Below are 18,335 nucleotides of genomic sequence, written 5' to 3'. Positions count from 1 at the left end.
TCAGTCTATCAGTCATCTCATGGACCATCAGAGCAGGTGTGATATTTACTAAAACACCAACGAAACTGAGGCTGGAATCACAGTCTGTCTTAATGTCTTAGCCATGTCTAATTGTTTTGTCCACTGAAAATGTTTTGTAATGATGCATTTTAACTATTTTGTTGGCTGAACAATCTGCAGCAAGAGCTGAACTCCGAGGCCACTCAGGGACATCGTTGTGTGAAAATGATTCATAAATAAATAAATAATGTTGTTTTCTTTCAGCAGCGGACTGAAAGTGTAGTCCTTATGATGAGCTTAATACAAAAATCCACAGTCCACAGTATGTCCTCATTTATACGGCCGTGTTATTATGTATGCGTGTACTTGTTTCACTATACTTGTAAGGACCAAATGTCCTCACTTTTGTCCTCAAATATCATGACAGCCAACTGCTGAGACATCTGACTGTTCCTCCCTAGTTAAAAGGCTTATACATCTGCCAAAAGATACTGTTGATGTAAATCCATTGTTCTGCACATGTTTGTGTGATGGGTAAGTTAAGGGGTAGGGGTTGGGTTAGCTAATAGAAAATATCATTAACCTGATAGAAAATCAGTGGAAAGTTACGCAATGTCCTCACTAAGATGTGTGTGTGTGTGTGTGTGTGTACTTGTTTTTGCTACATTGTGGGGACAAAATGTCCCCACAAGGATAGTAAAACCTGAAATTTTTGACATTGTGGGGACCGGCTTGTGGTCCCCATGGGTACAAAAGCTTATAAATCATACAGAATGAGATTTTTGAGAAAGTAAAAATGCAGAAAGTTTTCTGTAAGGGTTAGGTTTAGGGGTAGGGTTAGGGTAAGGAGATAAAAAATACAGTGTGGACAGTATAAAAACCATTGCGCCTATGGAGAGTCCCCACAAAGATAATAAACCAGACGTGTGTGTATGAGGTTTCCATCTCAAAACCGATGTGCTTCAACGCATCACTATGGTCTAAACAATGAACAAAGATCCTCGTGACTCACACTTACAAACACTGATTTACAGAGACACAAACACAACAAGAGCCATGATGCCGTAGCCATATATATGACACAATTAATGTGCCGCTACAGAATCAGAACAAAACACTCTATAACACGAGTCTGCTATGATTAGAGTTTGTCAAGTGTTTACTGAAATTCGTTTGATGTAGTTAACATGGACTGCATACAGCTAATATACATATTTCATGAGGCAGCAAACACAGGAAACCTTACAAAATGTAAACCGTTGCATAAACATGATTTTCAGTCCTCGTGGGCAACATTGTAATTCTGTTAACCATTTTCTCACGTATCGGGATAAAGTCACTTTAATACATCTACCTTACACAAACCATTCCAAAAGAAGACCAGAGTAATTAGTTAAGCCGCTGCAGGTGAACGCAGACGTCAGTCCGAGAGCAACACAAACGTCATCTAGCGAAGTCCGATCGCCAGCACGAGAGACTGACACCGGACTCGGATCAGCATCAGATGAGCTCATCGTCCCGTGACGTCAGCGCCGGCGTGTGCGGAGCCCGGCCGCGAGTCTCCAGACGCGTCACACTGTGGCCATTGACACCAACTAAAGGTACCGTAGACGGAGATGACTTACACAATAAATGGTGATGTGTTTTCAGTACTAAAACTCAAGTGTGTGACTGCAGTCAGCTGCAAGAAAAACCAGTGTCATCCCCAAAAATACACAATATCATCATTTGTTAATTAGAAAATAAATGGTCTGCATCTTTTAATACTGATAAAAGCACGAGTGTATAAGAAGATCTGCAATAATATGAATTAGCAAGTGCAGTTAACAAGTGTCTTCTTTTTTGTGTTGAATGATATACATGTCATCAGAATGTAAAACATTTGCAAAATAAAAACTCCATTCATACAAAGCACTTACAGATTATAGACATAAGAATGAAAAGACTGGGCAACCGTGCAAGCGGTTACGCTAACCTCATGTTTGACATCCGGTAGTGCTCAGTTAACGTCATCGTTCCACTGTGTGGCGAATGTTTTCATCAAACACGAATCTACTCGAACTGGCAGGAAAGGTCTCATGAATTACTCCATGCTCAAGTCAATTCTAGGGAACGTTCGACAGCTTCGTACATGACTGCAAAACACATTTCAGTCCTCTTGTTCAGGCTGCACAAACCTGCCTTCCGCAGCGCTAGAGCTCCGCGGGACGGGTGTGAGTCGGCGGTGGAGATTTTGCAAGCGTGGCGACGTCCTCACCGTGTGTCCGAGACATCAAACTACAAGCGAGTCTCTGCTCAGAAGAGTGCTCTGTTCAAAGAAAGGACAGAAGAGTGAGCGGAAGGAGCGGGCCGAGCAGCTTGGTTTGAGTAGGTTAGTCTTGTCTAGCGGTGCGAGTGGCGGAGAGTCGGCAGGTGAAGCGCTGTCAGTGATTATTCTGGAATTATTAGGACCAGACACATATGTTACATTACACAGAAATAACACACACAAATTAAAACGAAACAGAGTCAAAACCTGAACATCTACCCGATTCTCCAAGTTGCACTCAATAAGATTTCCATCTGTATTTCTACGCAATTGGAGCGCTTTAGCTTCTGCGGTGTCTCTGGCGAGCGTCTACAGTGTATTTACAATTGGATCTAATTTAATGACGAGAAGCTCAAATGAGTGTCAAGATCAGCAGAATATATGTGCTTTGTAAGAGCAGAAACATCATGTTACGGTGGACGTCTGTGGGCGACAGGCTTCAAACTGAAGGACGGGTGGAATCATTTTCTGCAGTAATCGATGCACTAACCCTGCAACAATCCATAAAGCATCTGCAGAAAATACTGAAGTGTCTTTCATAATGTGTCTTTCTGCTACACATATTTTATCAATGTCATATCTTGGCCTTCTTTCATTTCTTTTTCCAGAGTCCTTTACAGTTTCGAACTCGTGCTTTCTACAGTCAATACTGTTAGTTGTGTTAGCGTTTACACAGAGTTTAAGCTGTGATCCAAATACATTTTGGGGAGGAATTAGGCAGCAAGCAGGCAGAGATGTGTTTGATTTATTGACATTCTTGTTACCTGTGTACAGGTTATTTTCTGCTGTCAAATCGAGGTACAAATCGAACCGTGATTGAAAGACCTAGGTCGGAATCAAACTGCGCACTTTGTTCATCAAAAAATGTCTACAAGAGATATGAATGAAATAAATGGTAAGGATGATGACTGGCAAGAGGAAATCTTATAGAGTGCTTCTCTGGTGAAATTGGGGAAAAAAAAAAAAAAAGTTAAACACTTTTCCAATAAAGCTACCCGTTGTGTTGGAGGGTTTCAGGACTACATTCTTTAAATCTCTCAAGACCTTTTTCAAAGGCCTTTCTATAGCCTTGCTTTGATTGAAGTGGCTTCATTCTGTGGATCTCTGGTGCTTTTCTTTCACCGCACCAACGCATCCATTTACATGCCAGACAAAATCGGGTCCACAGTGCCGTCAGGGTTTTATTCCCTCTTTCAATGGAACAGCGAAGTCACAAAGAGGCCTACAGATAACTCACCACTTTACGAGGGCGGTTCTGCTCCTCCTGCCCGCTTGGCGCGGAGCCGTGACCGGAGCGCGTGTAGCTGAAAGGCTGTCGTCCAGACTCGGCTCCACGGGAACGCTCCAGTTCCTTCTCTGTGTACGGCGGCAACGATTCATTGTCCTCTGCCGTCCGCTGGCGTGGTGACTGGTTGCTTGGAGACCTGCTGCGGAGACGCTCGCTACTCTTTTTGGAGCTGTTTTTGGAAGGCGTGTCCGAGTCCTCTTCGGCCTGTCCCGCTTTTGAAGAGCTGCTCTTGACGGCTTTCGCTTTACGTTCCAGTAGGCTGTTGAGAAGGGCATCGTCGTAGCCTCGCCTGCTCCCTGTGCCTCTCTCGCTCTGATCCCGCTCTCGTGGATCCCGTTGGGCTTGACCCTCGTCCCACGTGTCCCACCTTTTTCCGGGCAAGGGCGGAGGGCTGGGCGGACGTCTCACCGGACTGGACTTCGGAGAGTAACGTTTGGAACAATAAAACGGGTAACGATCCCTTTCCGGGTCCCGTTCTCGCTTTCGGGCTCTCTCCCGCTCGTGCGCTCTGTAGTCGTCCTCCCTGTTTCCGACATCACCGTGACGTCCTCGCTGCATATACGCCATCGCAAACTCCTCGAGCTCATCCAGGGATCCAGTGCGTCCACGTTCCAGGAAAGCCTTCCTCTGCAGGTGCTCTGAGCGAGGGTTCCACCTGGAACGGAAACGGTCAATGCTCATTGCTCATTGCGTAGTAACACAAGCGCTCTGCTACATCTCATCCGTCTGTTACCTGGGGTGTTCATCCGCCGCGTCATTTCTACGCTGTGGCTGTCGTGTGTACCTTCCCTCGTGAACGGGAGATAAGTCTGCGGCCCGGAGGTCGGTGGGGTCATCGAGATCAGGAATGGCCGGTAGCGCCTTTTTCTGGACTTGTCGGTAGGTTTGACGGAAGTCAGTTTCTGCGTCGTGTAACGAGCTCAGCTCGGACATACTGCAGGCTGCAAATGAACAGAAATCAGCACAGACATCTCACAGAAGGCTTACTTGGAGAGCTTTGACAAACTCTTCTTGCAATACCAAGGTCTTGAACCCTGCTCCTGGCGACCTACACGATTTTATTTCCGGCCTGCTTCGGCACACCTGGCCTGTGATTTTTCAAGTGATCCTGAAGACCTTGAGTTCCCAGGAGCAGGGTTCAAGACCTGTGCATTAGAATGTTTGACCTTCACCGCTCTGCTCTCGGTTCCTGCACGTCTCGTCATGAGTACAGCATTTTTTTTAATATCAGGAACACTGAACAGAATTTAGAGCACTACATCACAAGCCTGAAGAACTTGAAAAAGTGAAGTACGAGGCGATTTAGAGACCACAGAGGAACGCCGAAAGGAAGAGTCAATCATGCAGCTCTTACACAGGAAAATAGAGAAGCGGAGACGGAAAGAGTCAAGCGGAGTGAGAGTGTGCAGCGAATCATGCAGTGGAAATATTGAGTGGATCAAGCAGGGAGACGTCTGCAGCGAACTGTGCAGTGGGAACGCCGAGCAGATCGTTCAGCGGTCAAGCGTCTGGAGCGGCGTTTGTGTCTTACAGTTTCGGCTGCTGCTGAGCGCCTGTGACGGGTTGAACTGAGCGAGCTGCTTCTCCACGTACTGCAGCACCTTCAGAGAGCTCTGATCTGACGCAGGCTGCAGATGGAAACCACTCCGCACTACAGGAGATACACCGTGTGTGTGTTGTAAGAATGTTGGTTTTGGTTATTCAGGCCAATTTAAAATAATCCTGTACTCAGATACAATACATTTGTTTCCACACTCAAGTCCACACTTTACTGTTAAAGATACAGTTATCAGACCAATTAATACTAGCACTTACCTATTCTATTTGTTTCTTCTAATTTATTTAATATAACCCTGAACAACATACTGCACCACCAAACTTTAATCGCAACATATAAACATTACTGTTAATAGTGTCCATCGTCTGTTTGATTACGTCATTAAATGATTTTTACCACACATCTCTGCCAGATGTACATCAACTTGACTAAGTCACCACTAATAAGCTACTACTAAATATATTGTAGAAACTTGAATTTTCTGTAAAGCTGCTTTGCAACGATTTGTACTGTGAAAAGCGCTATACAAATCAACTTGAACTGAATACAAAAAATCTTGCTATGTTTACTGTGCCAGACTAACTGACACTTGCCACAGCACTTGTATAATGTTGCCCTCTTGTTGGGCTGACTGCTTCTATTCTTGTCCTCATTTGTAAGTCGCTTTGGACAAAAGCGTCTGCTAAATGATTAAATGTAAATGTAATTTAAATGCAATACACAGCCATTACATGATATGTATTTATATGATTGATGCACATCAGCGATCGCTCAGCCTTACATTAGACACCGTTAAATGACTGGGGTTTCTGAAGATGCCTGCTCTTTGTGAAAGAATATGTGACTAATATTCGATGTGAAATCATATTCGGGGGGGTTTGCGCGTCAATGTATTCTTTGAACAGAGGCGAAAGTGAGCAGATTTGATGTGCGGTCCATAACAGAGGGCTTGATCTCGTGACTCGATCTGAGCTCTAAGAACCCTGTGGATTTACCCAAACTGAGCCGGGAGGAGCAGGAACGTGGCCTGTATGTATTTAATATGACGCGCTGTGGCACATTTGTGCTCAAGAGCAATCTCTATTTTTGCAGTCACAATGTAAACTAAACAAAAAGGTAAACTTCTTTCAGGAGACGTATTACCTTCACTTAAAAATGTCTGAATTTCAGAACTCATTTTAAGTTCCAAAAAAATACTCTGAAGTCCTGGAGTGGTAAAACAATTTAATAATGTGCCAGTAAATCATGTTGTGGTTTTGGAGCATCTAATACTAGGGACTTTAAGCAACAGCTTTCAATGGAACGGCTACGATGACCGGAAGTAAGCTGTTACACCGCCGTAGCCGAGAACGTAAAAATCATTAACAAGACGGCGAAAACGCGGCATTCATTTAAGTACAAATTATGGATTATGAGGACGATGTTTAGGCAATACTTACATTGTTCGTTTCACATCATCTCTAGTCTCAGTGCTACCTGACATATGTGTGTACAAATGAAAAAAATCGTTTAAAATTAGCTGAAGTTTAAAACATATCGACACAGATTAAATGAAAGACTAATGGTAGAATCGTATACTGATGGAGTTACAGTGGCATAAACTATAAAACATAACATTTATCTATCTAATCTGTCACGTTGTAAAGACTACGGCAAACCAGCTGTTCTCCCGTAGTACACGGCTACAGTAGAACGTCACGAAGTAGCAGGTAAAGTCGCGAACGCCGTCGCCGTTTCATCCGTGGCTGCTGACAGTCCCTACTGAGACAACAGGACAACAGCTCGGTAATCACCAGTAATCAGGCGTCCTCCAGTTTTACTACAGTACACTCACCTGAGCCGTTGTTCTCCAGTGACGGTGCAGCGGACAGGTTCGGGTCGATGAGGGAGGGCGGAGCGATGGGCACCATGGTGGGCATCCCAGGTATGTAGTATGGCGGGAACATGGGCACCGGTGTGGGCGGCGTCGTCTTGATCCCCTTTCCTGCTTCATACACTATTTAAGAGAGTCAGAGTCAGAGCACGGCCACGCGAGTCGGCGGCATGACGGCGCGTGTTTGCGGGACTCACGGTGTCGCGGGCAGCAGCAGGTATCTGGGCAGCAGCAGCATCTCACGTAACAGCAGCATGAATGAGGGCAACACTGACACCAGCAAACGCCCACCAGCAGAATGACGAGGATACTGCCCACGACCACGGCGCTCACAAACACCCACTCTACAGACAGAACACAGTCGCCGTCAGCGGCGTCATGACCGAGGGGACAGACGGAGACGCTCCGACAGCTAGACGGTCCGTTTGAAACCCCGTCCGGCACAGCGTAAAGTCTACTGCGTACTCTCACAAAAGCAATTATAAACATGGAATATTTACAACAGAACAAACACGTTTTTTTAAAGCCACAACATTGCAGTCATAACGTCCAGGGTGTTTCCCTGCCTGACGCTGGGATCGGCTCTGGAATCTATGGGACAGTTTGGAAAACGGATGAATGGATGTATGAATGCAGCGAGCAAAGACACGTGATGTTTAGCACTACATTATAACACTTGAAATGACGACACGCATGCAGAACTTTACAGGAAAAGCAGGGCAAGCAAGTAGCGAGAGGATCTTCGTGGGGAATGTGTTCCACAAATACTCCAAATAAATCACTCATGAAAGAATGTGATAAACACATTTTCAGCCCAAATGTTTCTGGTTTTCATGTGGAACCCATTCATCGTGAGTTAGTCAAAAAAGAATCTCAAAAATGTCAAATGAATTCAAAATGAAAGTCCATCAAATGAATGAAAGCTTCATGTAAAAACAAATGACAAAAACACTTTTTTAACATGAAACTACTCACTAACATGTGAACTACCCACTAAAGATGACCCTCAGTGAACTCTATTCAAGACCGGTGTAAGTAAGAGAGTAAAGCAACGCAGAGATCAGATAAAGACTCTGAATGATTCAGCGGAAGTGAACAAACCGGACTCACAAACAAACAATCCGTGGGTCTTTCTCAGGAAATGGTGCACTTTGAAAAGTTTACGGTTGAACTACTAGAAGCACTATTACTGCCATTGGGGACACAAAATAATTACATAATTACACTCAGACAGATCAAATATTATGGCAGTATTATTAATCAGCAGTCCAGTTTCTGTTTTCTAGTCAATCTTTCATAGAACACAAACAGCACCATTTCTACTCTGGTTTACACACACAAAGACTCAAATGGCCTTGACAGCGTCTCTGAGGAGAACGACAGATTTATCAGTGAATGTTTTCAGCGCACATTCATGAAAACACCACAAGAGCAACAACACATTCATGAATAAAGCACAAAATAATTACAATTCTAAGCAATATTCCATGTCAATCAGTTACATAAACTACAACAGGAACCACTCTGACACCAGCAGCACTGACAATCTGTGAGATTCTTATAGAAACACCTTCAAAACTTCTTGTGAAATCAATGAACTTCAATGAGTGTCACAACGACGATGACAGAACATCAGCGACGAGCGCTCTTCATCTAACAGATGTAACGGTGAATCAGCAGCTGTTAGTCAGTCCTCCGGTATTTATGTTTCATTAGTAATTTCTCTCGTTAGCGCTCAACGCTGATGATGGACTTCCTGTGTTTGGAGTCAAACCCACTGCACAATCTCACACAGCAAACACACGACCGGACATCAAACCCGACAGATGAGACGTCCGCGTCGGCAGGCTTAACATTCATTCACTAGCAAAACGTGCCTCTGCTGTTTGTAGGATCTTCTCCTACTTGATTTGATCCTTGCAATGATGTAAAGTAACGCAGCCCGTTCGATTCAGTCATGAAATCGTCAGCGAGCCGAATTAAATCAGTTCATTCAGACGTTATCACACGAGACAGAGGATCTGTTACAGTGATCCATCAACGGGTTTGACTGGTGATTGTTACTGTGATTACCAGGAAATGACATCACGAGGGAATGAAAGTATTAGAAATAGGAAGTGAGGCGGCTGGGACAGAAAACAGACTGGTGCGTTTGAAAGCTCATACCTGGAACAATCTCCACATTAAACCCAGGCAGAAGACCATCGGCCAAACCTGTCTGACCTGGAGAGACAGAGAGACAGACAGACAGAGAGACAGACAGATCGAGGTGAAGCAGAGCGACAGCTGATTGAGCAGAGAAAGATGAATGCTGTGCTGCAGACAGAGAGAAGATCTGCTGAAGTGTGCGTGAGCGGAGCGAGCGGCCTGTTTAAAACACGAATGACTGCGCTATAAAAGATTCATGCCGAAACTCAATGTTCACATTTCTACAAGTCTGTGTGATCCTCTGGTCTGTAGATGTGTGTGGTGTCTCAGTCGGTGTGGGCGTTTCAGCTGTTTTCCAGGTCCAGCAGATGAAAATGGTGCGTCTGATCACTTGCTAAAGTAGGAGCACATTCTCCTCAACAACACACATAATCTGAGGATTGGTTAATCTCAGCTGTTTATGAGCAATAAGAATAATGATGCTGGCCTTAACAAACACTACTAACTAAACAACTGATCGCTGCTGTCAAATAAACAAAAGAACGCACACACTTAGAGCTTCACCGAATCCTTCCAGACGCTCATTCATAGGAATCGAATCACCCGCTCTCAAATCACTTCTGTCATTTATCGTTTATCTGCTCAGTGCCTTTACGTGCATTCAGTTCTTTCAGCTCGACACACGTTACTGCTCTGTTTCCAATTCATATCCATTATGTCTTGTTCTCCATTGCTGCTGTGTTTCTGGGAGTCACTGCAGGAGGAGCTTCATTGAGGAGGTGTTTGTATGAACAACTGCATGGAAAGAGTCTGTAAAAACATCAAAGTCAAAGGCTTCCTCGTGTTTGATCTTAGCGGTCAGTGAATGGAGTCAAAGAACAATCGCTGACACTGAGCTTACAGTAAGCGACAGACAAAGAATCGTTAGAGACGATGTTCTCGAGGGAAGTTTTGCTTTAGTTTTAATGTCATTTCATTTCCTTCGGCGTGGCAAAACTGTTAATCCTTTAAAAATCCAAAGTCCTTTCCTTCAGCTATAGTCAAGACACCGTTATTTATATAGTGCTTTTTACAGTACAGATTGTGTGAGAGCAGCTTTACAGTATTAAACAGAAAAATAGTGTGTCATTAATGCAAGAGGACAATATTAAATGCTCAACAGCTGACTCCAAAAAATATCTTGTGATTTTCCCCTTGTCAAAATCACAGTCAGTTCTGTATTATTCGTCGCACGCCGCACACGCTGCTCTCTGACCCGCATTCTCCACTCGTATTTCAACCTGCACTGTACCATCGATGAATTGCTCAGATGTTCGGTGAGCTTGTACCGTACTCTAAACACTCTCACAAGCAAACAGGAAGGCACCTCCTGTGCCGCTCGGAGGCTTAAACCACATTCCTTCTGGAATTCTGTCTGCTTCCTGGATCTGTCACCGGAGCCGCGCTGCATCGCTCCCCGCCCGACCAACAGAAACACACTGGACAACACTCTCTCTCACCGCAGAGAAAAACCAGAACATCATCTTTTGTGTCCCACAGACGAAAGGAAGTCCTACAGGTCTGAAAGAACATGGGGGTAACAAAAAAAAAAAAAGTCTGATTCTGAACTGAATCCGTTTCATTCGTCAAGACTGATGTCTCACTGGTTTCAGATGTTCTTCAGTCGTGACACGAGATATATGCATTAAAATGATAAAATAAAACAATTCAGCACATCTACCCTCCCTAATATTATTTATATATATATATTTATCATTACTTTAAAGGCAAGATATTATTTACATGGTGAATTATGTATCGTTTTACTTCATTTAATAGATGCTGTGTTCCAGTAATGAGAATTTTTTCAAATTACTGTAATGAGAAAACTGGAGTGTAAAGTGCACGACCGTCATGAATAATGTCAACATCTTTCACCGCTGCTTTTCATGACTGACATCTCTCATTTTAATCCAGTTTGCTTCTGAAAGAGTTCAAGGCAGTTCGGCTTCATTATGTCAGAAAAGATTGGGTCTGTAAGCAAATTACTGAGACAAAGTTCTGCTGTCGAAACGAAGGGTAAATGACTCAAGCCCTGGCGTGTCCTTTCTTTATTTGACTCATGCACGCTCTTCATCGCCATTCAGATCTGTACAATGAGTCTTTACGTCACACGGCACAGCTGGACGCTGAAAGCCTCACTGTTGCCATGGCAGCACATCTAGCACTGGACCATCCTGCTCTTTGTGTGGTCATCTGGCGCGCACACACACACACACACACACACACACAATGTGAACAGACACCATTTTGTACATTATACCACCTATAAACTTTCTGCAACTGCCAATTACGGCAAATGTTCTGCTTGGAAGCCTGCTAAAGTACAGTACCTGAAAGCTGTTTATTATCAGTTTATTTTATACAATTCAGTTCAATTTATCATCATGTAAGATATTTATTTTGACCTCCTAAGGTGGATGAACATGTTCTGAATGTTCAACACGCTACGTTTAAAACACTACATGCATGATAATATCTTCTAACATGGACTCTCCAGCTTCTGAACATCTAAGCAGCTGCTCTGAAAAGAAAAACCCACACAGAACAGCGAACGGACGGGTCACGAACCGGCATAAATCAGGACTGCGCTTCAGTTCTTCAGATGGTAAGTCAGACCTTTCATGTTGCTCAATGTTTCAGACTGTAAGAGACAGCGGCGCGTGCGGATCCCTCTCATTCCCATGGCACAATAAAGCCGTTTGAGGAAAACTCAGAGACTCCAAAGAGACTTTAGATATCAAAGCCATTTCAGATTTTTCTGATCAAGACTGTCAAACCTAATGAAAAACTGATTCTTTCTAATATGTACACAAATACAACAATTAAACATCACAGAATTTACATTTCACCATCAGCGGTTGATGAAAAGGAAACAAAGTCAGACCGTGAATCTAAACACGTGCTCGTAGCGTCTGCATGAGTGATTTCGATCAACACAAACCCCGCAGACGATTTCACTGGTCACCAGTCAGGAAAGGTTCAGGTTGCTACACTAAGGCTAGAGTTAGGTTAGGGTTAGTATTTGATTCAGTGTTGTGTAAACTATCAGCACAGTCACAAATTAATCTTAAAGGCGGGATACAGGACAGGGTTTATTTCAGCTGGTTTAGGGAGAAAATCCTGCATCATGCCTAGTGTCCGGTCACTCATTTCCTGTTGTGAGTGTATGTGTTTCCTGTGAGTGTTGTGCGCTCTCACCCAACACAAGCAGCTCCACGTGCGCTTCATTCTGTCCCTCCAGATCATCAGAGATCACCACCTTACAGTAGTAAACACCACTGTCACCCCACTGCAGCTCACCGATACGCAGATCAGCCTCTGAGAGACAGACAGACACAGAGAGACAGAAGGACAGAGACAGAAGGAAAGAGACAGACAGACAGAGAGGGAGAGACAGACATAAACAGAGAGAGACAGACAGACAGACAGACAGAGAGACAGAAAGACAGAGACAGAACAACAGAGACAGACACAGAATGACAGAGACAGACAGACAGATACAGAGAGAAAGAGACAGACAGAGATAGTCAAAGAGACAGACAGACAGAGACAGAGAGACAGACAGTGAGACAGAAAGACAGAGACAGAGAAAGAGCCAGACAGAGATAGACAAAGAGACAGACAGACAGAGAGGGAGAGAGACGGACATAAACAGAGAGAGACAGACAAACAGACAGACAGACAGAGACAGAAAGACAGAGACAGAGAAAGAGCCAGACAGAGATAGTCAAAGAGACAGACAGACAGAGAGGGAGAGACGGACATAAACAGAGAGAGACAGACAGACAGACAGACAGAAAGACAGAGACAGAACAACAGAGACAGACAGACACAGAATGACAGAGACAGACAGACAGATACAGAGAGAAAGAGACAAACAGAGATAGTCAAAGAGACAGACAGACAGAAAGGTAGAGACAGACATAAACAGAGAGAGAGAGACAGACAGACAGACAGACAGACAGAGACAGAGAGTCAGAAAGACAGAGACAGAGAAAGAGCCAGACAAAGATAGTCAAAGAGCCAGACAGACAGAGAGGGAGAGACGGACATAAACAGAGAGAGACAGACAGACAGACAGACAGACAGAGACAGAGAAAGAGCCAGACAAAGATAGTCAAAGAGACAGACAGAGAGAGAGGGAGAGACGGACATAAACAGAGAGAGACAGACAGACAGACAGAGACAGAAAGACAGAGAAAGAGACAGACAGAGATAGTCAAAGAGACAGACAGACAGAGAGGGAGAGACAGACATAAACAGAGAGAGACAGACAGACAGACAGACAGACAGATTGGTCAATCCACAGTTAACAAAGACAAACATTTCACATCTTCACATGACACAGCTGTAACTAAATTACTGATTACTGATTACTTGACTGTAAAATTATATGCAACAATTAATGTCCTAAACATGCAAAGCTGGTGACACGATAAACTCTCTTTAAACAAAAGACAGAAATGTAGAGTGATGATAATAAACGAGAAGCTCATCCCAACCAACTAATGATGTGGACACTTTCAGATCAAACACTTTTCTATGTGTATGAATTGTACTGGTCAGAGGAAGGAGGGATACAATCATTCCTGCGGCCGCTGGAGTGAGTAAACAGGCTAATTTCAGGAACAGGAAACAGTCGGTACAATGAGCAGCACTTCCTGTGAGGAGGGAGACGCACACGTTCAGCAGAGTCGCATTAGATCTGATCCAGATCGTCACTGATCTCGCGCTTCACGGCTAAAAGGGGTTTGAAAACAGCAGAGCGTGACGCTAGCAACAGCAAAGTCATGGGTTCAAACCCAGTAAAAAAATTAAATATTAAAAATTAATTCACAGTAACAACATCATTCTGTTCTCAAATCAGTTTAAACACAAGCCGGTTCTGAATGTCAAAGCCAACAGATGAACACTGAACACAGGAGAGATCCCTCGTACCTCTGACATCAGCCTGCCGTTCCCATGATGCCCCAGACACAAACGCAAACAGTTCGAGTTCGACTCTAAATCACTTGCGACAATCACTGTGTGTGTGTGAGAGAGAGTGACTCCTGGGAGAAGCACAAAAATCTTCCCCCTTGTTTATATCGTACATGTGAAGCAGTATTTCAGCTCTGAATGAATGCTGGGCAAATGTGTTGCCATGTTATCAATCGTGAGATCCTGTCTCACGCTTCTATTCAAACTCTAAAGCTTCTTTCAATGCCGCACTCGAAAAAAACAGCCGTACACTAGCGAGTTTGAAGCTTCTGTGAATCTTTCATCATGAGTAACTCATAGACAGATCTCAAAATACATCTGTATTCACCACATAAACGAGCTACATTTCACTTTCACTCTCAACAATCATCAACTTCACAGCAATAAACCACTAGATGTTGAAATAAAGGAATCAATATCCTGTAGTCAATGAGCTTTTCAGTGGTCAAACGTACGCGTTTACTTCTGAATAACATTTACAAGTTTTATTGAGCTGAAAAATGAACATTCTGTCATCCTTTCCTCTCTCTCATGCCATTCAAACACATATGACTTTTTCTTCAGTGGAATTCAAAAGGAGACGTTTAGCAGAATGTTCACGCTGCTCTGCAACATACAATTAAAGCACACAACAAAAAGGCCAAAAACAGCTCTGTTACACTCGTCCATATGACTCTGGACATGATATCTGATGTTTTCTGAAGTCATGTGATTCTTTGTGTGAGAAACAGACTCAAATTTAACTTGTTATTTTTATTTAAAAATTTCAGTTGCATGTTTGTTGAGCTAAAAAAGAGCTAACGACTGGTGCTGACGTGCCATAACTAGACTGATCTCTGATCTGTTCCACACACAAAAAATGATTTCAGTTCATGATTATGATGCTTCAAGAAAGCTTCACAGAGCTCGTCCTCATCAAGAACATCTTCGTTCTACGGAAGACAGAAACTGGTGAAGCACATGACGGTGAGTAAACACTGATTTCTGTCTGAGCTGCAAACTCAGATCGCTGCGACTCACTGTTGATGATGGAAATGTCCCGGCCCTTGTAGTGCTCGGCGAGGGTGATGGACGACCCCTGTCCCGAGGCCACGACGCGCACCGTCCGCCCGCTGTCCCCGCAGTCCAGGTGAACGGAGGAGCCGAGCTCAGAGCCGTGGACCGCCAGCGTGTCGGGGAAGCGGAAGGCGTCGCGGCTGCGATCGCGGCAGTACGACTTGTACCACCACTGGATGACTGGAGTCTGAGTGGAGACGCTGGTGTAATGACACGGCAGAACCACCGACTGGAAGAGCATCGCAAAGCGCCGCTCGTCACGGACCGACACCTGCACGGCCTCGCACCAGGACACCGCTGAGACCGGACCGGACCAGACCAGACCAGACCGGAGAGAGAAAAACATGATAGCGTGTGATCATGAGTGGAACACGAAGAAAAGAGTACAGGATATACGCTGACATCAACAAATGATCTTTGATCATAAATAAACCAAATAATGTGAGGCGTGGAGTGTGTGTTTCTGTCTGCTGTAATACGCTCCGCAACCGTCATTATCCTCATTACTGAGAGCGGCTGATTCAGCACAGAGTGTGTGTGTGTGTGTCTTCTCCCCTGAATGCATCTATCTCATATACAGTACTGTGCAATAGTTTTAGGCCACTAGTATTTTCACAAGCTAAAAAATGGTTTAAAGTCAGTTATTTCTATCTTTTGCTGTAGTGTGTCAATAAAAAATATCGGTTTACATTTCCAAACACTCTGTTTGCCATTAATTGTAATAATCTAGTGAGATTTTTGTTTGCACAAGGAGTCTGACAACAGCCAGTGCTCCATACAAAAATCTCACTGGATTATTATAATTAATGGCCAAATGAATGTTTAGAAATGTAAACTGATATTTCCTACTGACACACTACAGCAAAAGACCGACTTTAAACCATTTTTTAGCTGATGAAAATACCAGTGGCCTAAGACTTTTGCACAGTACTGTAACTATGAGCCATCTTCCGTAATAAACTTGTAAATGTTCTGCTAGTTCACTGGCTCTGTGTCTGCCTGATCATTCATTCTCTCAGGATCCTGCGCTGCTCTGCGGGACAGGGTTGACTGTAGCACTGGGACCACAAATAGTCTACTTAAAACTGAATCTGTCAAAAAATCAGGCTGTAATTTTCGAACAAACAAACAGCATTAATTGTTCCAAAACCTTGAGAATATGAGAATGTTGTTTCATGTTGACTAACTTGAGTCTGCCTGTTGGTGACTAAATCCACTTGTTAAGTCGGGACGTATTGAAGACGGTTTCCAGTCCAAGCCTCCACTTGTTGTAATTAAGAAAACAGCTCAACAGCCATTTATGAACATATTTATTTATTCATGGCACTCGTTTAAGTTCATCTTTTAAAGTCTCAAGGTGTACACGAGAGTATCCAGGCTCACAGCGTCTTAAGGTGATGATACACAGGGCCACTTTTTGGGCAGTGTTGCTGTCGACGGGTAACTAGATGAGAGACAGGGCCTACGACTGATCTAAAGTATCCAGATAGAAACTTGTTGCCCATTCTCAAGGGGAAGGTGCCCAAACAACATTACTCAAAAGAGTTGCCCTGTATCATCACCTTCAAACACCAATATATTGACAGTTCATAAAAAATGAATCACTGTCTGGTCAGCTTTCACTATGAAGCTAAAGCTAAGCTAACCCTAACTCTCACAGAGAACTTTTTGCATTTTTACATCATTTAGTATTTTAAATATTTTTTTCCCATGTTGTGACATCTGAAAAGTCAGGTTTTCTTATCATTGTGAGGATATACGATGGAGGATGAATCTGCACACTCACACACACAAACGAACAAGTGCGTCTCCTCTGAGCTTCTGAATATCTGCTATCAATCTAGCCGGTCAACAGAAGAGCTTTTCTCAGATTGTGGTGGCTCTGTAAGGTAACACACCCAGAAACAGCTGGTTTAAATCTGACCCGCAGGATTCAGACAGACAGACGGAGAGAGAGAGAGACAGACAGCAGCAGGCAGGGAGTGTTCACTAGTTAGGGAGTAGATCATGTGTTTGATAAGAAAGAGCTTTGGTTGAGTGTGGAGTTTTGCAGAGGATTTTAAAACTGAAACCGTAAAGAATCAAATTACACTGCTGTGGAAATGTGTTCTGCAACAAAATGCAGATGACATTAACTAATAGACAAATAAATACATATTTTTATCTATCTAAAAAGCAGTGTGGTGGGGAAAAAACACGTAAGCGGAGACAGGAAGACAGTTTCTTACAGTAAAACTTGGTCGAGATTTCACCAGCAACCAGAGCTGCATTTACAGTGTAGATGATGAAGCGCTGCTCCTGATTACAGAGGCTTTGGTTAGAGATCAACCTACATCATTACAGAGTCACTAGTTAAACACAGTGAGGTGTATCTGCTCCGTAAGCACTTTTACACCGTCACCATGGTGACCACCCCAGTGCTGTAGCAGATTGCTGTAACTATTTCAGCTGCTGAAGGAGATCTTGTAATGTTACTGTGCAGTAACTAAGTCAGACCGTGAACGCAGCTGAAACACTCCTCTCCTGTGTATTAAACAGGCGCTCAAGATCATAAACCAGAACCTTGAAACGATCGTGAACGCGCTGATACAGATCATACGGCGCACGTACAGCTGCTGAACGCAGATTTACTGTAAATCACTCGTGATCAAAGAATCCCGAATCCAGGCAAAGCTGGTTTGGTTTCTGGACGGCAGTGACGGGTGTAAGAGTGAAAACAACCTGCCGCTGCCGCTCAACAACTCGTCCAAACTCTCGGAAAGTGACGCACCTGTGAAGGCCATGAGCGAAATCCAGCATCTGAAGAGGGAAAGCGCTTTAAATCGCTCCGTGTTGTGATCCATCGCAGAATCTCTGCCGTGTTCTGCTCGTGTTTTTCTCTTCATGCTCTCTCCGTTTGTTCTGCGTCTCGTGAGTAACGGGTCTGCGCGCGCCCGCCCGCCCTCAGCGCGATCACGCGTTACCGACAACATTGGGGGAGTTTCAGCAACTTTACACACATTTATTATTTCGTTGTTTTCTAACCCTGCTTTCTGCTATGAAATATATAAATAATGAATCATTTTGAGGGAAAACATATGGT

At 43.8% G+C, this 18,335-nt stretch overlaps 1 protein-coding gene across 6 annotated transcripts; it reads right to left on the bottom strand.

Moving 5' to 3' along the window:
- Positions 1 to 1,313: 1,313 nt before the first annotated feature.
- LOC127167368 (immunoglobulin-like domain-containing receptor 2) lies at positions 1,314 to 18,167 on the bottom strand. Of its 6 annotated transcripts, XM_051113376.1 has the most exons (11): positions 18,024 to 18,167; positions 15,218 to 15,550; positions 12,416 to 12,535; positions 9,194 to 9,250; positions 7,225 to 7,371; positions 6,989 to 7,150; positions 5,128 to 5,247; positions 4,330 to 4,537; positions 3,546 to 4,251; positions 3,073 to 3,176; positions 2,191 to 2,308 (listed from the first exon to the last, which is right to left on the bottom strand). In XM_051113376.1, the coding sequence occupies exons 1-10, from the start codon at positions 18,136 to 18,138 to the stop codon at positions 3,084 to 3,086; spliced, it is 2,061 nt and encodes a 686-aa protein (XP_050969333.1). In that variant the 5' UTR covers positions 18,139 to 18,167; the 3' UTR covers positions 2,191 to 2,308; positions 3,073 to 3,083. The 6 variants fall into 6 exon arrangements, with proteins under 6 accessions (XP_050969355.1, XP_050969339.1, XP_050969333.1 ...); XM_051113398.1 differs by lacking the exon at positions 3,073 to 3,176 and having other exon boundaries at positions 1,314 to 2,435; XM_051113382.1 differs by lacking the exon at positions 3,073 to 3,176 and having other exon boundaries at positions 1,314 to 2,308.
- Between the last annotated feature and the right edge of the window lie 168 nt (positions 18,168 to 18,335).

Source organism: Labeo rohita, chromosome 1, assembly GCF_022985175.1.
Source record: "Labeo rohita strain BAU-BD-2019 chromosome 1, IGBB_LRoh.1.0, whole genome shotgun sequence".
Lineage (NCBI taxonomy): Eukaryota > Metazoa > Chordata > Actinopteri > Cypriniformes > Cyprinidae > Labeo > Labeo rohita.
The sequence above is the reverse complement of the archived record's forward strand: the minus strand, read 5'-3'. Positions and strand labels throughout refer to the sequence as shown.